The sequence below is a fragment of the Colobus angolensis genome, unplaced genomic scaffold (genome assembly GCF_000951035.1).
Source record: "Colobus angolensis palliatus isolate OR3802 unplaced genomic scaffold, Cang.pa_1.0 Scaffold70, whole genome shotgun sequence".
Classification (NCBI taxonomy): Eukaryota; Metazoa; Chordata; class Mammalia; order Primates; family Cercopithecidae; genus Colobus; species Colobus angolensis.
This window is the reverse complement of record NW_012120710.1, coordinates 3230473-3254199: the sequence shown is the minus strand read 5'-3', so window position 1 is coordinate 3254199 and position 23727 is coordinate 3230473. Positions and strand designations below refer to the sequence as shown.

The 23727-nt window shown below is 38.5% G+C and overlaps 1 protein-coding gene across 2 annotated transcripts in view; it reads right to left on the bottom strand.

The window, feature by feature from the left end:
• Nucleotides 1–23727, bottom strand: part of NPFFR2 (neuropeptide FF receptor 2) — a 115186-nt gene that overhangs the window by 8810 nt on the left and 82649 nt on the right. Inside the window, exons 2-3 of one of the 2 annotated variants that reach the window (XM_011927134.1) lie at nucleotides 9501–9835; nucleotides 1033–1132 (exon numbers count right to left, since the gene is read on the bottom strand). In XM_011927134.1, the coding sequence (XP_011782524.1) occupies nucleotides 1033–1132; nucleotides 9501–9828 (428 nt within the window). In that variant the 5' untranslated portion in view covers nucleotides 9829–9835. Of the gene's footprint in view, nucleotides 1–1032; nucleotides 1133–9500; nucleotides 9858–23727 lie in introns of those variants that run through there. The other variant, XM_011927135.1, reaches the window with a different exon arrangement.

Here is a 23727-nt window from a genome sequence, read left to right as displayed (position 1 = left end):
TGACAAAGGGCTAATATCCAGAATCTACAAAGAACTTAAACAAATTAACAAGAAAAAAACAAACAACCCCATCAAAAAGTGGGCAAAGGATACGAAGAGACACTTCTAGAAAGAAGACATCTATGCAGCCAACAGACATATGAAAAAATGCTTATTATCACTGGTCATCAGAGAAATGCAAATCAAAACCACAATGAGATACCCTTTCACACCAGTTAGAATGGCCATCATTAAAAAGTCAGGAAACAATAGATGCTGGAGAGGGTGTGGAGAAATAAAAACACTTTTACACTGTTGGTGGGAGTGTAAATTAGTTCAGCCATTGTGGAAGACAGTGTGATTATTCCTCAAGCTTCTAGAACTAGAAATACCATTTGACCCAGCAATCCCATTACTGGGCATATACCCAAAGGGTTATAAATCAGGTTGCTATAAAGACACACACACACATATGTTTATTGTGGCACTATTCACAATAGCAAAGATGTGGAACCAACACAAATGTCCTTCAATGATAGACTGGATTAAGAAAATGTGGCACATATACACCATGGAATACTATGCAACCATAAAAAAGGATGTGTTCATGTCCTTTGCAGGGACATGGATGCAGCTAGAAACCATCATTCTGAGCAAACTACCACAAGGACAGAAAACCAACACCACATGTTCTCACTCATATGTGGGAGTTGAACAATGAGAACACCTGGACCCACGGTGGGGAACATCACACACTGGGGCCTGTCATTGGGTGGGGGGTAGGGGCAGCGATAACATTATGAGAAATATGTAATGTAAATGACGAGTTGATGGGTACAGCACACCAACACGGCACGTTCATACCTATGAAACAAACCTGCACATTGTGCACATGTACCCTAGGACTTAAAGTATAATAACTTTTAAAAAGAGGTTGATTTTTTAAATACAATTTGAAAAGATATGTCCAAATTCAGTAGGTTATATGTTTTTCGGGTATACTAGTTGCAGACATGCCCATTTTTCTGGATTTAGAGTTTGGTGTAGACTTACCTATCTACAGCAATTGCAACTAATGTAAAGACTGAAGCTGCAACAGATATTCCCTGGACCAGTCCACTGATCTTGCACATCGTGTTTCCAAATGGCCATCCTGAAAGGAAAATGAAACAGTCTTTCAAAAGATCATATTTTCACAATCTCACTGAAAATAAAAATAGAAAGGTGTGGAAACAAGACTAACACAACTGTTTTCTACATGATAGGCAGAGAACAATCAATGTTTCTCAGTATTTTCCCTAATCTCTCCAGAGCTCTGTTTTTCAGTACACTAACAATAACGTCAAAACTTACATAGTAGTTATCACATTCCAGGCACTATAAGTGGTCTCTGTCTATTGACATATCTAATCCTCACAACAAGCTTTTGAAGGCTTTGTTATTTTCATCACAATATAGACAAGGTAACAAATAAACAAATATTACATAGTTTGCCACAGCTAGTTAGGAGCATTTTAAAGATTTGAACCTGGGCAGTAAGACTCGGGAGTCTAAACCATTGACTCTGATGCAATAATGCCTTTTAAATGAATAAACAGAATATCGGTTTTCTAGTTTGGAAAGGCACTCCATAAATAATGAGGAATCAGGAGTTACATACAGAATAAACTGTATTTATTAATATAGAATGAAATGAGGCAATTTACCCCAGAGACACATCCAGAATAAAGAGCACTTTGCATGAACAAAAGTATTACTTTCCTGCTAAACCTTAGCTACTGTATAGTTTATAAAAGAAATTAATAGAATTATTGTAGTAGTTTGATATTCTAAACACCCATCTGCTATTACAGAAAAGGAACACTATTCTTCTCCTAGCAAATATTCTCATTTCTCAAAAGATGAATATTATGCATTCTGCAATTTATTTTCCAAAACAAAATATTCTTAACCATAAAGTATTTTTAAAGAAGCTAAATAATTCAAGTATATCTTTTAAAAGTCACCTATTCAGAATCATATTAAAATAAATGCTTGAGTGACTCTAGTGAGTGGCAACCAAAAGAGAATATGTCTTTTTCAGTTCTAAAATGTGTTAGCTTATGGTAGTACAACAAAAGTGTGTGTAGCCATTGGTCGAACATGGAATATTAAGCATATATTTTACCTTATCTCCCTCACTCGATTCCACTGAAATGATAGGTGTAGGATAAAAGAGCATAAATCCTTAGAAATTAAAGTGCCAGATACTACTAAATGGGAGGTTGAGAAAACAACATGATTGGTGAAAATTATGTATCAATCCAATTAGATGCTAGTGGTTTTTCCCCCATGTTAATAGAAGAATGGAGGTTTACTCTCTGAGGAGGCAGAACCATAAGTACTCTAAACCCTGAGTTGCCAGGTGCGGGGTAATGAGAGCCACTGTGATGCAGAAGGATTAAGCGAAAGTATACCATGGCACTGCATGGCAATGTGGAATGGAACAGCCAGCCCTACATTCCTATGGCAGTATGTCAGAAAATCTCCTTCTGGAAAAAGTGACCTGTTCAATAATACTGATATGCAGATTTTGACAATTGTGAATTTCTCAATGAATAGTCCAGTCTAACGAAGTGGACAGTGGTCCTAACCTTAACCTCCAGGCATGCAGAACTTCCAGGCAGCCTCTCTCTGAAACACAGAAGGTAAGAAGCAGTTAACTAGATCTAGTATTTTTTTTCTTTTTTCTGGTGGTGTTTTATTTTGTTTTGTTTTGGTTTTTTTGTTTCTTTGTTTTGAGACAGGGTGGAGTGCAGTGGTGTGATCATGGCTCACTGTGGCCTTAACCCCTCCGCTTACCCCACAACCCTGTCCCCAGGCTCAAGCAATCTTCCTACCTCAAGCTCCTGAGTAGCTGGGAATACAGGTGCAGTCCAACACACCAGTAATTTTTTTTTTTCTAATTTCTTGCAGAGAGGTGGTCTCACTATGTTGCCCAGGCTGGTTTTGAACTCCTAGGCTCAAGTAATTCTCTCACGTTGGCCTCCCAAAGTGTTGAAATTACAGGCATGAGCCACCACACGCAGCCTTAGAGCTAGTATATGATAACACAACAGAATGACTACAGTCAAGAATAATTTATTGTATATTTAGCAATAACTGAGAGTAGAATGTAAATGTTCTTAACATAAAGAAATGATAAATGCTTGAGGTGATGTATATCCCAAATGCCCTAATATGATTGTTATCTTAACATGATTATTACACATTATATGCCTATATCAAACATCATATGTACCCCACAAATACACATACGTACCCATATTAACTAAAAAGAAAACAAATTAAAACAATTTTTTAAATACAATGAAAAATAAGCAGTTAACACTAGGGAAACCTCGAACATAAAAAAAAAAAGACTAACAGACATAGGAAGAAAAATAGGAAAACTAAATTAAGTCAGAGATATGAAAAATAGAAAAAGAAACAAATATTACTAACCCCAGAGATACAGTGCACTATGTCTGTGAAACAAGTGCATGATACTATTTGTATCATGATACTGTTGTATTATGGTGGGAACTACAGAAATATGCAGAAAATAAAAATAACTCAAAGTATTTAAGATATGGTAACAGTATTGAGGAGTTCAACATAAAGTTTAAAAGAGAAAGCTGAGAAAATCTTTGAAAATAGAAGAATGAGGGGCAAAAAATTAAAGTAAACAGATGACAAAAAAAGAGCAATCCAGAATCTCTAATATCTGATTAATATGAGTAGAAGAAAGGAAAACAGAAAATAACTCCACAAGAAAATTCCCTAAGATTAAAGGCTACTCATTTTCAGATTGAAAATCCCTAATTTATGGCCAGCACAATAAATACAAAATAAAAAGGCTTACTTCAAGGCATAATATCATGGAATTGAGAACATTAGGGATAAAGACAAGTTCTAAAAGCTTTCCATAAGAAAAAAAAAATACAAATCATGAGCAAAAGAAGAAAGAATTAAATATCATATTTTTTCAGCAGTAACACCATATTTTACAGCAGTAAAAATAGAGTGATTCCTTTGAAATTCTGACAGAAGAAATTTCCAACCTAGACTTCTTTATATAGTTAACTAATTGTGAGGGCAGAATAAAGATTCTTGCAGACGTATAAGAGCTCAAACATTTCATCTCAATAAACTATTTCTCAGAAAAAGAAGTGGACATGGCATCCAGAAAATGGGATTGAACACAAAGAGAGGTGAAGAGAGTTGTTAGGTATCAGCGAAGGGGTATCCCAGAGCAGAAGCTGCTCCGCCCTGGGAGTAAGGTGTTCCTATAAAGACAAGAGAACAGAAAACACCAGGAGAGGTACCTGCAGATAAATTTATAGACACTTGATATGTTTAAAGCTATTGACAAGAGAGTAACACTTGTGGAAGCGAATTTGAGGATACATCGATAATGGGTACACACCCAAACTAAGCAAATCAAAATATGCCCTTAATAAATCTAGAATAATGAAACATTTTATAAGAGAGAAATTGATACAGCACTTTCCAAGGCTCAGCAGTGATAAGATATATGTAAAATAAGAATATATATTCTGTATGTTGATTCAAACAAAAATTGTGATGTAATTATACCAGGAGAGTGCGGGGTGAAGAGTATGAATGTATGTTTGCACCGATGTGGTGAAAGTTTACAACTCAATTTACGTCTATGAGAATTTGAAGAAAAAACATTGAAAACATGTTATTTAGAAATATATTAGTAATTTGTAGAGGACTATCTGCTTTTACAACTGAGCAGGCCATTCCCCCATTAACATTATAGTCCCGCTCTTGCAAAGGAAGCTGGGCATTCCTCCTCTGCAAACAGGGAGGACAAAGGAGCCTACAAAACTGGCCTCAGTTGCAAATAGCAGACCCTGGGGGCTTGTTTATATGTAAACATCTTGGAAATTCAGAAAGTCAGGGAAAGATCAGAGAAACAACAATGTGTCTGGCGACTTGCTAACATTCCACAAACTATGGTATAAAATAAAGCAGAGCGTGTCCTTCGGGGCGGCCGCCATGTTTGTCTTGTCTTGTGTTGTCTTGCGTGTTCATTCCTTTGTTCAGGAAACACGCGGACCCCAACAGTAATTACAAAAAATAAAAGCAAAAATTGCCAAAGGCGGCTGCCTCCTGAGAATATAAACAAAGAGCTAAAGATGAGTAATTTTTATTTTTTATTTTTGGAGACAGAGTCTTGCTCTGTCACCCAGGCTGGAGTGCAGTGGGCGATCATCGGCTCACTGCAACCTCCAACTCCAGGGTTCAAGTGATTATCATGCTTCAGCTTCTTGAGTGGCTGGGATTACAGGTGCATGCCACCATACCAGGCTAATTTTTGTATTTTTAGTAGAAATGGGGTTTCACCATGTTGGCCAGGCTGGTCTTGAATTCCTGGCCTCAAGTGAGCTGTCCATCTTGGCCTCCCAAAATGCTGGGATTACAGGCGCAGGCACCGTGCCTGGCCAAGGATGAGTAATTTGTATGCAAGAACTTTAAAATAATTAATGTAATTTAAAGTATGTATGGGATAAAATATTGAGAGCACTTTTTGTTGGCAAAATAACTTTCCTAAAAGTCTCAGGATAAAAAAAAATCAGTGTAAAAAAATCACTAGCATTCCTATACGTCCACAACAGTCAAGCTGCGTGCCAAATCAGGAACTCAATCTCATTCAAAATTGCCACAAACAGAATAAAATATCTAGGAATACAGCTAACCAGGGAGGTGAAAGATTTCTACAAGGAGAACTACAAGACACTGTTCAGAGAAATCCGTGATGACACAAACAAATAGAAAAACACTCAATGGGCCGGGCGCGGTGGCTCAAGCCTGTAATCCCAGCACTTTGGGAGGCCCAGACGGGCGGATCACGAGGTCAGGAGATCGAGACCATCCTGGCTAACAGGGTGAAACCCCGTCTCTACTAAAAATACAAAAACTAGCCGGGCGAGGTGGCGGGCGCCTGTAGTCCCAGCTACTCGGGAGGCTGAGGCAGGAGAATGGCGTGAACCCGGGAGGCGGAGCTTGCAGTGAGCCGAGATCCCGCCCCTGCACTCCAGCCTGGGAGACAGAGCAAGAATCTGTCTCAAAACAAAACAAAACAAAACAAAACAAAAAAACACTCAATGCCCATGGATAGGAAGAATCAATATCATGAAAATGACCACACTGCCCAAAACAATTTATAGGTTCCATGCTATCCCTATTACATTACCAATGACATTCTTTACAAAACTAGAAAAATTATTTTAAAATTCATATGGAATAAAAAAAGAGCCTGAACAGCTAAAGTGATCCTAAATAAAAAGAACAAAGCTGGAGGCATTATGCTACCCAACTTCAAACTACACCACAAGGCTATGGTAACCGAAACAGCATGGCCTAGTATGAAAACAGACACATAGACTAATGCAACAGAACAGAGAATCCAGAAACAAGGCCACACACCTACAAATATCTAACCTTCAACAAAGCTGACAAAAACAACGGGCAAGTAATGGGGAAAGGATTCCCTATTTAATAAATGGTGCTGCGATAACCAGCTACTCATGCGCAGAAGATTGAAACCAGACCCCTTCCTTATACCATGTACAAAAATTAACTCAAGATGGATTAAGGACTTAAAGGTAAAACCCAAAACTATGAAAACTCTGGAAGACAACTAGGCAATACCATTCTGGACATAGGAACAGGCAAAAATTTCACTAGGAAGGCACCAACAGCAATCACAACAAATGCAAAAATTTACAAATAGAATCTATTAATAATTAAACTAAAGAGCTTCCACATGACAAAAGAAAATATCGACAGAGTAAACAGATAACCTATATAGTGAGAGAACATTTTTGCAAACTTTGCATTTGACTAAGGTCCAATATCCAGCATCTAAAAGGAACTTAAACAAATTTACAAAAAATAAACAACCCCATTAAAAAGTGGGCAAAGGACATGAACAGATATTTTTCAAAAGAAGACATACATGTGGCCAACAAACATATGAAAGAAAGCTCAACATCACTGATTATTAGAGAAATACAAATAACAAACACAATGGGATATCACTCCACACCAGTCAGAGTGGCTACTATTAAAAAGTCAAAAAATAACACATGTTGGTGAAATCATGGAGAAAAATAAACACTTTTACACTGTTGGTGGGAATGTAAATGAGTTCATCCATTCTGGAGGACAATGTGGCAATGCCTCAAAGACCTAAAGACAGAACTACCATTCAACCCAGCAGTACGAGTACTAGGTATATACCCAGAGGAATATAAATTGTCCTATTATAAAGACACATATATGTGTATGTTCATTGCAGCATTATTCACGATAGCAAAGACATGGAATCAATCTAAATACCCATCAATGGTAGATGAATAAAGAAAATGTGGTACATATACACCATGGAATACTATATAGCCATAAGAAAGAATGAGTTCATTGAAGGAACATGGATGGAGCTGGAGGTCATTATCTGCAGCAAACTAATGCAGGAACAGAAAACCAAATACTACATGGTCTTACTTATAAGTGGGAGCTAATGATGAGATAGAGGGGAACAACATGCCCTGCCGCCTATTGGAGGGTAGAGGGAGTAAGGATGAAGAGACTCAGGAAAAGAAACCCAATAGGTACTAGGCTTAATACCTGGGTGACAAAACAATCTGTACAACAAACCCCCATGACACATGTTTACCTATGTAATAAACTTGTACATGTACGCCTGAATTAAAAATAGAAGTTTAATTTAAAAAATACTTGCCTGAGAGTGATAACAATAATTTTTATCAATTTGTACACCCTCTTTCTGTCTGGCATAGTATCTTGATAATGTAACTGATATGGACGTGAAGCAAGGAAATACTAGTTAGAAAAGTGCAGAGTCCCTGGCAACAGCTCCACCCTCAAGCTTGGACCTTGTGGCTCCAAGTGAGAACATGCAATTCTGTTTTCCCGCCTGAATGTTGCCTTTTTCAAAACTACCCTGCCCTGCCACACCCCCCATCCTATACCCATAAAAATCCCAGGTTCCACTGACACAGCAGCAGAGTGGTGTGGCGGAGGAGAGAAGACAAGAAGCATCTGAACATTGAAAAGAAAAGCAGCTGGACATTGGGGACTGTGGTTGGAGAGGAGTTCAGCCAGAGACCATCGATCATCTTTCCATTCCATCCCCGTTCCAGCTCTCTATCCTGCTGAGAGCCACTTCCACCGCTCAATGAAATTCTCCACATTCGCCACCCTTCAATTCGTTCATGCGACCTGGTTCTTCCTGGATGCCAGACAGGAACTCACGTACCCAGAGGGCAGGTGCAAAATGCTGTCACCCTGACCCTCCACTGAGCTGGTTAACACTTAGCTGTCTGCTCTCTGGAGTTCCAGGGGTCGCAGATAACTGCTAGACACAGTCGTGGGGCTGGTACAGGATTAGTTCCTGCTGGCACCCAAAAGCACTTGCCCTAGCTCCTGCACCCGTTCACCTGCGTGCTCCCCATCCCACAAGGGGCTTGAGAGTTGCAGGTGGAGTAAGGGAGCGCTTATGCTGTTCTAAATATGTTTGATATTCTTTTGATGTTCTTTTTTATTACATAGATTTGGAATGTGAATATTATGAGCACTGCTCTTTAATTAACACAACAGATACTTATTAAGCTGGTATTGTGTACAAAAAGTGTATTGGAAGCTGGAGATACATTTTTCCTGCACTTTAGGAGCATGTAAGGCAGTGCTAAACTAGGAGTAAAGGAACCGCCCCTTCACCAGTCCCGTGAAGGGGTCCAGGGAACGGTCCTTTCATCACATCCTCAATAGAAATTTTTAAAATGATAAACATTGCAAAAACTCAGATCTACGCAGTAAGGTAAAGTACTTCTGTGGGCCCAGAAGTACTATAGGGTGCTACTCTAAGCTTTACAATGCAAACTTACTTATGTTGCACACATAAACTACCAGTTTTTGAAAATCATTAAGATTGTTGCAGCTTCTCTCAAAAACGGTTGGAAATCTCTCTAGCTAACCACATGAGGGCTTACATTTCTACTTATGTTAGATTGAAGACATTGCATTAACTCAAATCAGATGTATCAGTTCTTTGGCCCTTATAGTTCATAGTGATAGTTCTATCATCTTATATGTGCCCTGAATTTTATTAAGAAAATTCAAAGGCTTCAGGTAAGACATACTAAATCTTGTTTTCTCATGACCTCCAGTGAATACTCCATAAAAATAGCAGCCTCCACTTTCTGTTTCTATTATATCACTTTTACTTTCCTCCAGAATCTTTCTCATTCTCTAATTATATAACTATTTGTTTATTGTCCGTCTACTCCTTCAGAATGTAGATCCAATGAGGGCAGGTGCCTCAATCAGTTCCTGGATTTCCATAAATATCTGTGAATAAACAAAAGAATGAGCAGCCCTGCCAATGGCTGCCGAAATAAGGGACAAATATTTCATATTATCTTCGAACTGCACAAAAGTCAACATACCTGCTATAATATTGTCCAGCAGTGTTATAGGCATGCAGAATATGCCAACTAGTAAATCACTTATGGCCAGGTTTAAGATGAAGAGATTAGTGACTGTGTGCATATGTTTGTTCCTCATTACAATAAAGCAAACCACAGTATTTCCCACCATGCACAAAAAGAAGATCAGAAAGTAGGAAATAATGAAGATTGCTGCCACTCGAGGCTGGTGAAGATAGTAGTTCACATAGGTAATATTAATATCTGAGTGCAGATGATCCTTTGTGTCATTGACACCCCAGATGGGATGCCAGTTTTCTGAAGAGTTTGTGTCCCATTTCTCATTCATGACGAACCTTAACAAAGAAGAGACAGAAAAGAAAAACATAATTAGGAACCAGTAAAGCAAAAATTTTGTGCCTGAGTTTAAGAGGAACACTTGTAAAATGCCATGGAAGTTTTATGGTCTTTCTATAATAATCTATAAGTTTTACATAAAACTGAATTATAAATACGGCACTCAAATCATTAGGATTATAACTAAGAGCATTTGAAAATTCCAATTTGTGCCAAATAAAATATTATTCTATTTTATTTCTAATACACTCTATATTTCACTTCTTTTGGCATGCACTCTATTCCTTTCCCTTGCCTTCCAAAACTCTCCTTCCCTCTACCTCCAGGTATCATATTCTGTCAAGACCCACTCATTAATTTAAAGCTGACTCACATGCCTCTAGCTTTCCTGATAATCTGAACAAGATACGATGTCTACATCTTTGAAACTCCTAAAGAAACAAGCTTCTTGTTTTTGCTCTGACTCAGTTAATTTAATAATATTATATATATATATTTATATATATTTTGCAGGGGTTTCACTCTGTCACCTGGACTGGAATGGCACCATCTCAGGTCACTGTAGCCTTGATCTCCCAGGTTCAAGTGATCCTCCTGCCTCACCCCCCAAGTAGCTGAGACCACAGGTGTGTACCATCATGACCAACTAATTTTTGTGTTTCTAATAGAGATGGAGTTTTGCCGTGTTGCCCAGTCTGGTCTTGAACTCCTGAGTTCAAGTGATCCACCCACCTCAGCCTCCCAAAATGCTAGGATTACAGGCATGAGCTACCTCGCCTGACCTAAATGTTATTTTTATATAATTCTCTATGCAGACACAACCACCATATTGTAAGTCTCTTAATATAGGGCTAGGTTACTTGTTTTGGTTTCATTTAGCATAATTCTATTCACACACAATGTATCAAGAAATTATGCAGAATCTGTATGTCTTTTTTTCTCTTTTTTTTTTTTTTTTTTTTTTTTCCTTTTTTTTTGAGGCAGAGTCTTGCTCTGTCTCCAGGCTGGAGTGCGGTGGCGCGATCTCAGTTCACTGAAAGCTCTGCTTCCCGGGTTCACGCCATTCTCCCGCCTCAGCCTCTGGAGTAGCGGGACACAGGCACCTGCCACCACGCCCGGCTAATTTTTTTGTATTTTTTAGTAGAGACGGGGTTTCACCGTGTTAGCCAGGATAGTCTCGATCTCCTGACCTGTTGATCTGCCCGCCTTGGTCTCCCAAAGTGCTGGGATTACAGGCGTGAGCAACCGCTCCAAGCCTGTATGGCTTAATGTAGACAGCTTAATCAATCCTGTATGTCAGAGGTCCCCACAACCACTCCTAGGTATGGTGATTTACTAGAAAGACTCACAGGACCCAGCATATAATGCATTCACAGCTAACATTTATCAAAGTGAAGGATGCAAAGTAAAATCAGGAATGGAAAAGGTACATGGGGTGAAGGCTGCAGGAAATTAGGTATAAGCCCCATGCACCTAATCTCAGTGGAGTCACACAGAACATGCCTAATTCCTCCAGTAACAGAAAACACGTGTGAAGTGTTGTCAACCAGGGAAGCTCATTAGAGACTCAACACCCAGAGTTTTTCTTGGAGAATGATCAAGTGGGGATCTTCTTCCTAGCATATATCAAAATTCCAGACTCCTAGACAGAAAGTAGATATTCAGCATAAACCATTTTGTTTGTACAAACAGTCTAGGCATAGTGAGCCACTCATCATTTAAGTAAACCTATGTATCAGTATAGGAAATGTTTATTATTTAACTTCCCAGACTCCAACCAAGGGCCAACTTAGCAAGCAGGCTTTTCTAAGGGTAGCAGCCTCAGGCCTGCTTGTTATCTCTTTTCTACACACCTTGTTAATTAATTGAACAGAAGGTTATATCTGCCCATAAATGAAAATGAATTTGACAGTAGACTTATACAATTGACCTCCCTACACTGTTAATGTGTTCCAGCAAAGAATTATAAATGACTGCTTAAAGCAGTGGACAAAAGTTTGAAACAGGATAGTCACATAGTCTGAAATTATCTACTTACAAAATACTTTATTAATTTCAAAGTTAAAATTGTAACTTTTCAGTGAAAAAACTGAGCAAATACTACCTTAGTTAAATGATCCAAGATAACATTTTGGATGATGAGATGCAAATATATCATATGCTCCTTGATGTAATGCATGAGAATTCAACATCCGCTTAGCAATATTTTTGTCAAAAATGCATAATCTTACCCTGAAGAAGTATCGATTTCTAAATTAGAAAAATTCTATAGATGTAAAATATTTCAATGTCGATCTACCTCAGAAGTGAATGAAGACTTATTGTCCTTAGCTATAAAATTTAAACTTCCTACCACCTATGGTCAGTAGCATAATGGCTTCCCAAGTATCTCTGTCCAAATCTCCAGAACTTCTGAATAGGTTAGGTTACACGGCAGTGGGGAATTAAAGTTGCTAAATAACTTATATTAAAATAGGATATCCTGGTTATATAGGTGGGCTTAATATAATCGTGAGAGTCCTTAAAAGTGGAAGAGACACAGAGTATCAGTATTAGAGCTATTCTAGGTGAGAACAACTTGATGGGCCATTGTTGGCTTTAAAGACTGAAAAGGACCGTGAGTCAAGGAATGCAGATAACCTCTAGAAGCTGGAAAAGAAAAGCAAGAAGACAGATTCTTCTGTAGAGCCTTAAGAAAAAAATGCAGCCTTGCCAACATCTTGATTTTAGCCTAGTGGAAACCATTCCAGACTTCTGGCGTTCAGAACTACAAGACAACAAATGTGTGCTGTTTTAGACACTAAGTGTGACAACTTGGTACCGTACTAATAGAAACCAACAGACCACCTATCCTTCCCCAATTTTTGTAGTATTACCTGAGATCTTTTCCTTGAACTTTCTATATACATAGTTGAGAGGCTGGAGGTTTTCTTTTCCACAATGGTTGAACTAATTTGCTCTCCCACCAACAGTGTAAAAGCATTCCTATTTCTCCACATGCTCTCCAGCATCTGTTGTTTCCTGACATTTAAATGATTGCTATTCTCACTGGCGTGAGATGGTGTCTGATTGTGGTTTTGATTTGCATTTCTCTAATGACTAGTGATGATGAGCTTTTTTTCCATATGTTTGTTGGCCTCATAAATGTCCTCTTTTGAGAATTGTCTGTTCATATCTATCATCCACTTTTTAATGGGGTTGTTTTTTTCTGGTAAATTTGTTTAAGTTCCTTGTAGATTCTAGATATTAGCCCTTTGTCAGATGGATAAATGGATAGATTGCAAAATTTTTTCTCCCATTCTGTAGGTTGCCTGTTCACTCTGATGATAGTTTCTTTTGCTGCACAGAAGCTCTTTAGTTTAATTGGATACCATTTGTCAATTTTGGCTTTTATTGCCATTGTTTTTGGTGTTTTAGTCATGAAGTCTTTGCCTGTGCCTATGTCCTGAATGATATTGCCTAGGTTTTCTTCTAGGGTTTTTATGGTTTTAGGTCTTACATTTAAGTGTTTAATCCATCTTGAGTTAATTTTTGTATAAGGTGTAAGGAAGGGGTCCAGTTTCAGCTTTCTATATATGGCTAGCCAGTTTGCCCAGCACCATTTATTAAGTAGGGAATCATTTCCCCATTGCTTGTTTTTGTCAGGTTTATCAAAGATCAGATAGTTGCAGATATGTGGCATTATTTCCGGGGCCTGTATTCGGTTCTACTGGTCTATATATCTGTTTTGGTACCAGTACCATGTTGTTTACTGGCACCAAATTGTACTGTAACTATGCAGTTACAGTAGCCTTGAAGTATAGTTTGAAGTCAGGTAGCATGATGCCTCCAGCTTTGTTCTTTTTGTTTAGAATTGTCTTGGCTATGCAGGCTCTTTTTTGGTTCCATATGAAATTTAAAGTAGTTTTTCTAATTCTGTGAAGAAAGTCAATGGTAGCTTCATGGGGATGGCATTAAATCTATAAATTACTTTGGTCAGTGAGGCCATTTTTCACGATATTGATTCTTCCTATCCATGAGCATTGCTTGTGTCCTCTCTTATTTCCTTGAACAGTGGTTTGTAGTTCTCCTTGAAGAGGTCCTTTACATCCCTTGTAAGTTGGATTCCTAGGTATTTTATTCTCTTTGTAGCAACTGTGAATGGGAGTTCACCCATGACTTTGCTCTATTTGTCTATTACTGATGTATAGGAATGCTTGTGATTTTTGCACGTTGATTTGGTATCCTGAGACTTTGCTGAAGTTGCTTATCAGCTTAAGGAGATTTTTGGCTGAGACAATGGGGTTTTCTAAATATACAATCATATCATCTGCAAACACAGACAATTTGACTTCTTCTCTTCCTATTTGAATACCATTTCTTTCTTTCTCTTGCCTGATTGCCCTGGTCAGAACTTCCAATACTGGAAGTTGAATAGGTGGGGAGAGTGGGCATCCTTATCTTGTGCCAGTTTTCAAAGGGAATGCTTCAAGCTTTTGCCCATTCAGTATGATATTGGTTGTGGTTTGTCATAAATAGCTCTTATTATTTTGAGATACGTTCCATCAATATCTAGTTTATTGAGGTTTTTCGCATGAATGTGTGTTGAATTTTGTCAAAGGCCTTTTCTCCATCTATTGAGATAATCATATGGTTTTTGTCATTGGTTCTGTTTATGTAATGGATTGCATTGATTGATTTACAAATTTTGAACCAGCCTTGCATCCCAGGGATTAAGTCAGCTTGATCATGGTGGGTAAGCTTTTTGATGTGCTGCTGGATTCGATTTGCCAGTATTTTATCGAGGATTTCTGCATCAATGTTCATCAGAGATATTGGCCTGAAATTTTCTTTTTTGTTGTGTCTCTGCCAGGTTTTGGTATCCTAATGATGCTGGCCTCATTCTGTGAGTTAGGAAGGATTCCCTCTTTTTCTATTGTTTGGAATAGTTTCAGAAGTAATGGTACCAGCTCCTCTTTGTACCTCTGGTAGAATTCAGCTGTGAATCCATCTGGTTCTGGGCTTTTTTTTGGTTGTTAGGCTATTAATTACTGCCTCAATTTGAAAACTTGTTATTAGTCTCTTCCGGGATTTGATTTCTTCCCGGTTTAGTCTTGGGAGGGTGTATGTGTCCAGGAATGTATCCATTTCTTCTAGATTTTCTAGTTTATTTGCATAGAGGTGTTTATAGTATTCTCTGATGGTAGTTTGTATTTCTGTGGGATCAGTGATGATATCCCCTTTATCATTTTTATTGTGTCTATTTGATTCTTCCCTCTTTTCTTCTTTATTAGTGTGCCTAGTGGTCTATCTATTTTGTTAATCTTTTCAAAAAACCTGCTCCTGGATTCATTGATATTTTGAAGCATTTTTTGTGTCTCTATCTCCTTCAGTTCTGCTTTGATCTTAGTTATTTCTTGTCTTCTGCTAGCTTTTGAATTTGTTTGCTCTTACTTCTCTAGTTCATTTAATTATGATGGTAGGATGTTGATTTTTGATCTTCCTACTTTCTCCTGTGTGCATTTAGTGCTATAAATTTCCCTCTAAACACTGCTTTAATTGTGTCCGAGAGATTCTGGTATGTTGTGTCTTTGTTCTCATCAGTTTCAAATAACTTATTTATTTCTGCCTTAATTTCAATATTTACCCAGTAGTCATTCAGGAGCAGATTGTTGAGTTTATATGTAGTCGTGCAGTTTTGAATGAGTTTCTTAATCCTGAGTTCTAATTTGATGGCACTGTGGTCTGAGAGACTGTTTGTTATCATTTCTGTTCTTTTGCATTTGCTGAGGAGTGTTTTACTTCCAATTATGCAGTCAATTTTAAATAATGTGACATGGTGCTGAGAAGAATGTATAGTCTGTTTATTTGGGGTGGAGAGTTCTGTAGATGTCTATTAGGTCTGCTTGGTCCAGAGCTGAGTTCAAGTCCTGAATATTCTTGTTAATTTTCTGTCTCATCGATCTGTCTAATATTGACAGTGGGGTGTTAAAATCTCTCACTACTATTGCATGGGAGTCTAAATCTCTTTGTATGTGTCTAAGAACTTGTTTTATGAATCTAGGTGCTCCTGTATTGGGTGCATATAAATTTAAGACATTAGCTCTTCTTGTTGAATTGATCCCTTTACCATTACATAATTTTCTTTTATCTTTTTTTTTTTTTAATCTTTGTTGGTTTAAAGTCTGTTTTATCAGAAACTAGGATTGCAACCCCTGCTTTTTATTATTATTATTATTATTTGCTTTCCATTTTATTGGTAAATATTCCTCCATCCCTTTATTTTGAGCCTATGTGTTTCTTTGCAAGTGAAATGGGTCTCCTGAATACAGCACACCAATGGGTTTTGACTCTTTATCCAATTTGCCACTATGTGTCTTTTACTTGGGGCATTTAGCCCATTTACATTTAAGGTTAATATTGTTATGTGTGAATTTTATCCTTTCATTATGATGCTAGCTGGTTATTTTGCCTGTTAGTTGATGCAGTTTCTTCATAGTATCGATGACCTTTACAATATGTTTTTGCAGTGGCTGGTACTGGTTTTTCCTTTCCATATACAGTGCTTCCTTCAGGAACTCTTGTAAGTCAGGCCTGGTGGTGATAAAATCTCTCAGAATTTGCTTGTCTGTAAAGGATTTTATTTCTTCTTCACTTATGAAGCTTAGTTTGGCTAGATATGAAATTCTGGGTTGAAATCTCCTTCCTTTAAGAATGTTGAATATTGGCCCCTACTCTCTTCTGGCTTGTAGGGTTTCTGCAGAGTGACTGGCTGTTAGTCTGATTGACTTCCCTTTGTGGGTAATGCAACCTTTTTCTCTGGCTGCCCTTAACATTTTTTCCTTCATTTCAACCTTAGTGAATCTGATGAGTATGTGTCTTGGAGTTCCTCTTCTCGAGGAGTATCTTTGTGGTGTTCTCTGTATTTCCTGAATTTGAATGTCAGCCTTTCTTGCTAGGTTGGGGAAATTCTCCTGAATAATATCCTGAAAAGTGTTTTCCCTCTTGGTTCTATTCTCCCTGTCACTTTCAGGTACACCAATCAAATGCAAGTTTGGTCTTTGTCTTTTCACATAGTCCCATACTTCTTGGAGGCTTTGTTTGTTCCTTTTCATTCTTTTTTCTCTAATCTTGTCTTCATGCCTTATTTCATTAAGTTGATCATCAGTCTCTTATATCCTTTCTTCCACTTGATTGGTTTCACTATTGATACTTGTTTATGCGTCGTGAAGTTCTCGTGCTGTATTTTTCAGCTCCATCAGGTCATTTATGTTCTTCTCTAAACAATTTATTATAGTTAGCAATTCCTCTAACCTTTTTTTCAAGGTTCTTAGCTTCCTTGCATAAGAACATGCTCCTTTAGTTTGGAAGAGTTTGTTATTACTCACCTTCTGAAGCCTACTTCTGTCAATTTGTCGGACTCATTCCCCATCCAGTTTTGTTCCTTTGCTGGTGAGGAGTCGTGATCATTTGGAGGAGAAGAGGCATTTTGGTTTTTGGAATTTTTGTGCTGGTTTCTCTTCATCTTCATGTATTTATCTACCTTTGGTTTTTGATGTTGGTGACCTAGGGATGGGGTTTTGGTGTGGACATCAGTTTTGTTGATGTTGATGCTGTTCCTTTCTGTTTGTTAGTTTTCCTTGTAACAGTCAGGCCCCTCTGCTGCAGGTCTACCTAGAGTTTGCTGGAGGTTCACTCTAGACCCTGTTTGCCTGGGTATCACCAGCAGAGGCTGCAGAACAGCAAGGATTACTGCCTGTTCCTTCCTCTGGAAGTTTCGTCCCAGAGGGGCGCCCACCTGATACCAGTCGGAGTTCTCCTGTTTGAGGTGTCTGTCGACCCTTGCTGGGAGGTGTCTCCCAGTCACGTGGCACAGGGGTCAGGGACCCACTTGAGGAGGCAGTCTGTCTCTTAGCAGAGCTGGAGCACTGTGTTGGGAGATCTGCTACTCTCTTCAGAGCCAGTAGGCAGGAATGTTTAAGTTTGCTGAAGGTGTACCAACAGCTGTCTCTTCCCCCAGGTGCTCTGTCCCAGGGAGATTTTATCTATAAACCCCTGTTTGGGCTGCTGCCTTTCTTTCAGAGATGCCCTGCCCAGAGAGGAGGAATCTAGAGAGGCAGTCCAGCTACTGTGGCTTTGCTGAGCTGCAGTTGGCTCCACCCAATTTGAACTTCCTGGAAGCTTTGTTTACACTATGAGGGGAAAACTGCCTACTCAAACCTCCCCCTACCAAGCTCTGGCCTCTCAAGTCTACTTCAGGCTGCTGTGCTGGCAGTGAGAATTTCAAGCCAGTGGATCTTAGCTTGCTGGGATCCTTGGGGGTGGGATCTTCTGAGTCAGACCACTTGGCTCCCTGGCTTCCACCCTCTCTCCAGGGGAGTGAAAGGTTCTGTCTCACTGGGGTTCCAGGTGTCACTAGGGTATGGAAAAAAACTCCTGCAGCTAGCTCGGTGTCTGCCCAAATGATCCCCTAGTTTTGTGGTTGAAACCCAGGGCCCTAGTGGTGTAAGTACCTGAGGGAATCTCCTGGTCTGCAGGTTGCAAAGATCATGGGAAAAGCATAGTGTCTGGACCAGAAGGCACCATTCCTTAAGACACAATTTCTCAAGGCTTCCCTTGGCTAGGGGAGGGATTTCCCAAACCCCTTGTACTTCCCAGGTGGAGTGATGCCCCACCCTTCTTTAGCTCACCATCTGTGGGATGCCCCCAGTGTCTAACCAGTTCCAGTGAGATGCACTGGGTACCACTATTGTAAGTGCAGAAATCACCTGCCTTCTGTGTTGATCTCACTGGGAGCTATGGACCAGAGCTGTTCCTGTTTGGTCATCTTGCGAGCCACATTCAGATTTTTCAATGCTTATTTCAATATTTTAGTAAGGCAGCTTCTCTATGTATTAAATTGTTATATTGCATTTAATAGTATTATGAATAATTACAGTGTGTATATAACTACAAAGCTTCTCAAGAAATTTCCAAATTATTGTTATCTGCTGAGTTAGTACATATATGAGACCAACTCCTCATCCCTTTGACAGGAATAACAATCTATGTACAACATATTTAGATCCCACTATTTTTTGCTCATATCCTTGCAGACATGCTCCATCATCTATTGTAAATTTTGGTACAAAAATATTCAAATCCAACCCAATATTTTTGTTTTCTTATAGGTGCTATGCATTTTTAGGTATTGTATAGAAGAGATTTTTTAATCCTCAAATTTGTTTAGCTATATCAGCATATGTTTTTCCTATTGATTTTTTTTTTTCTGAAAGAAAACAAATCCTGTTCAATTCCCATCTCAGCACTTCCTTCATGTCAGAAGTCATTAACTTTTCCACTGTTATATTCTCTACCATGGATACCTATTTTCTGTATGCTGATATGGTATATCCTATCTTTCAAAAATTACTGGTTTATAAAAATATTTATTTTTCTGTTGAAGATTTTTGCTGCCTTTACCAACCCCATTTTATACTGTATTATAAAGTATATTCTGTGAGAGTAGAGACCAGTTCACAGTTGAATTCTCAGTACCTAAAAGCATGGTTGAACCAATAATTGGTGCTCAATAAGTATTTGTTGAATGCATTAATTAATCTCATCATATAATTTTTGTTTCATAGATTGTAGTTTTTTCTTTTGTAATTTCTTGATTGTTAAGCATTTTCTGTCTCAAATTTTCTTCTATTAAAGGTACGTGCATGTCTTCTTGTAATAACACAGGGTTGAAAAACATTAGGCTCTGGAGTCTCATTGCCTGCACTCAAATCCCACATCTTGTTTTCTATTGATATTTCCTGGAAGATAGATGCATGATTAATAACTGCGTGACTTTGCGTAAATTATTTAATCTCTTTGTGCTTCAGACTCCTTATCAAAAAAGGAAAAATAATAATTACACAAACTTCATAGTGTTGTTGTTAGGTTTTAATCAAATAATTGTAGTTAAAATTTATTGTATGCTTACCATATGTCAGATTCAGTGCTAAGCATTTTTATATTCATTGGTTTATTATAGTCTTATGGTAGGACAGTCAAATAGGAAACTGAAGCAATGGCCAAATTAACTAATCTGCTAAAGGTCACACCATCAGTAAAAAGCAGAGGGGGGATTTTATTCCATGCAGCTCTGCTCCAGAGCACATATTTTCAACTTTATAATATAATTTATATAAAGTACATAAAAGGGTACATAATTCAGAGTAAGCACTCCATGAACATTTGATATGATTTTCCTTTCCTTCCTCCATATGTTTTTCACTTTCCCTCTTCCCCCTTCCTTCTTTTGTTCCTTTCTTCTTCCCTTTTGGTTTTAAAACAATTTTTAATATATCTCAGTTTACTTTTTTGTTACCTTACTCATATTGTGTTTAGGACTAGTGCTACCAGAACACAAACAAAGAATGTGTGGTGTGCTTTTTGTTTGTTCCTTTTATATTCGTTAATGTTAACATCATTCCTTCAGAAAGTGATCTCAAGGACTGGGTACCAAAATTGTTTACATTTTCTTTCCTTATTGGATTCCTGAAGCTGGTGGAAAAGGGCCAGAATCACATGGACATTCCATCAGGGAAATAATTCACTGTACTCTTTCTTGGAAGTGAGGGAAAAATCTTTTGTTCATTCATTCATTGATTGATTTGACAAATATTGACTATGTTGACGATGTGCTAGGTACTGTTCTAAGAACTGCAGAATACAACAATGAAGCAGACCATGTCACAGCTTTCATGGTAATGAGGAATACAGATACTGGGGTTCTGGAGCGAGCTTACAGTGAGAGCCAATTGTGCACATCTCTGCCCAAACGCACATTCAGTAATGTTATAGTTGCTGCTTGAAGTTGACTGTGATTGATTGATTTACACCACGAGAAATGGCAAACTCTAAAGATGAAACCTCTTCATTTTAAAAACTTGATTATTAAATATGTATTCATATGCCAACAGATTAAACCAAAGCATCAAAAACAGAAAATAAATGTAAAAATGAGGATAATTAGGAAGATTAAAAAGAAAAGGAATTAAGTGACTACTGTAAGGGATAATTGGAAGGACAACTGAGAAAGGAATGAAGCCAATAGACCCAAGTTCAGGCAAGCTGATTTATTGTGAGTCCTGCCGGGCTACCTCTTGACAAAAGCAGAGGAGGCAGCCCCGCTTACAGGATATAGGAAGGTTTTATAGGGCATAGAACTGGGTCAGGGTGAAGGAAAAAGAAAAGGGTGGAGGGTCCTTTGTGCCAGGTGTCTTGCTGCTTCCTGGAGATGTTTTTCTTGCCAGTTCTATTGTGTAAGGTGATTTTCTTGACCACATCCTGGAAAAGCTGGCCTCTGGCCAGACAGTTACAGGTGGGTTTGGGATACGCGGTTTTACTTTTGGTCTACAGGAGGGGGAAACAGTTCAGTTGAGTGGACCCTAACAACTACAACTAAACTGAAAAGAAGATACAACACAAACAAAAGAAGTACAGTAAATGAGGCAATGTAGAAGACCAGAGTGACAGTATAATATAAAATTATAAATATGCCTGAACAAAAGATTTAATCAAACTAATGCCCATAAAAGAAATAAGTCCATTGATTAAATGACTGTTATGCTGTTACACCTCAAGTGAATTGTTTATAGGTTTCCCTCTTAATTTTGTAGTGTCAGTGAAGTATTTTTCTTTTAGTTTTTTATTTCAAAAGTAATTTTTTTTTCTTTTTTAACTTCAACTTTTATTTTAGGTTTGGGCTGTGTGTGCAGATTTATTGTGTGGGTATATTGTATGATGGTGAGATTCAGGATATGAATGACCCGATCACCCTGATAGTGAGCATAGTCACTACAACAGGTAGTTTTTCACCCTTTATCCCCTTCCTTCCCTCCCCATCTAGTAGTCCCCAGTGTCCATTGTCCCCATCTTTATATCCACGTGTAGTCAAATTTAAGTTCATTAGCTTTCTTACTATGATAAAATTATGAAAGAAAGCAGATTATAATTAAATGATCACCTTAACAGTGGAATTCTACTTAATAGTATAATAAATTTCAAATATAATCTAAAAATATATAAACAAACATATTCACACAGCTTGTTACAGAAAAAAATTTCTTTAGTACATACATTAAAGTTTGATATTTGCATGTAATGTATGGAATAGTTTCAAAACAATAAGCATATGCAATGGGAAACATATTGCTAGGGATATCCTACTCTGGCATCCTTTCATTCTTATTTTAATAAATGTATAAATCAATGTGTAAAAATGATTAATTGTGTGTGTATTAGAATTACAGTTTCATTGCCCATACAAACCAAGAGATATTAATATTGTCCCAAACTAGAATGATCAATTTTAATGACTTGTGTGAAAGTGAGAACCACTTTAATGCAACAGTACCTTTTGTGAAGTCTAAATTAAAAGTTCTAAAGAAAATAGTGAAGACTATAATAAAACAATTTATAGATACATTGGAAAACAAAAGAAGAGTGTTCTTAAAGGCTCAGAACACAGAAGACTATTAAGGCTGAATAAAGAGAAACAAAGCTGTAGGAAATTCTAGGTTAAAACGCATCCAAGAAAGAACTTTCATGAATATGGAGGGTTTAGATACAGCTCCAAGATCAGAGTTACAATATACAGAAATAGGAGATAACCCAGGGGAGTTATTTGAGGTAAACTGGGAAGCTGATTTTGGATCAGCTGAACCTGACAGTACTCACTACGCCTCTGCTGATAAGATCAAGGACACATATGCTTAGAAGATTTGGTCCTAAGACCTTGTTTAGACGCAGTTATTTCCATGCCCTCCCAGTCACAGCAAACAAGTTTCTAATAATCAAAACTCACATCCATCACACTGGCAAAAATTTAAAAGATTAATGATATCTGATGTTGACTGACAACAGATGCAGGGAAACAAATATTTTCATACAGTGTTAGGGATGCAATGATAAGGCTTATTTAAAGTGAATTTGGGAGATCCGGAGCAAGATGGACAAATAGGAACAGGTCCAGCCTTCAGCTCCCAGCGCGAGCAACACAGAAGATGGGTGATTTCTGCATTTTCAACTGAGGTACCGGGTTCATCTCACTGGGTAGTGCCGGACAATCGGTGCTGGTCAGCTGGTGCAGCCGGACCAGCCACAGCTGGAGCAGGGTGAGGCCTTGCCTCACTTGGGAAGTGCAAGGGGGAAGGGAATCCCTTTAGCAACTGAGACACACAACACTTGGAAAATTGGGTCACTCCCACCCTAATACTGGGCTTTAACAAGGGTCTTAGCAAATGGCACAGTGGGAGATTATATACCACACCTGGATTATATACCACCCACGGAGCCTCCCTCATTGCTAGCACAGCAGTCTGAGATCTAACTGCAAGGCAGCAGCGAGGCTGGGGGAGGGGTGCCCACCATTGCTGAGGCTTCAGTAGGTAAACAAAGCCGCTTGGAAGCTCGAACTGGGTGGAGCCCACCGCAGCTCAAGGAGGCCTGCCTGTCTCTGTAGACTCCACTTCTGGGGACAGGGCACAGCTAAACAAAAAGCAGCAGAAACCTCTGCAGATGTTAATGACCCTGTCTGACAGCTTTGAAGAGAGCAGTGGATCTCCCAGCATGGAGGTTGAGATCTGAGAATGGACAGACTGCCTGCTCAAGTGGGTCCCTGACCCCTGTGTAGCCTAACTGGGGAACATACCCCACTAAGTGCAGACCGACACTTCACACCTCACACGGGGGGTACACCCCTGAGACGAAGCTTCCAGAGCAAGAATCAGACAGCAGCCGTCTGTGTTCAGCAATATTCTATCTTCTGCAGCCTGCGCTGCTAATACCCAGGCAAACAGGGTCTGGAGTGGACCTCAAGCAATCTCCAACAGACCTTCAGCTGACGGTCCTGATTGTTAGAAGGAAAACTAACAAACAG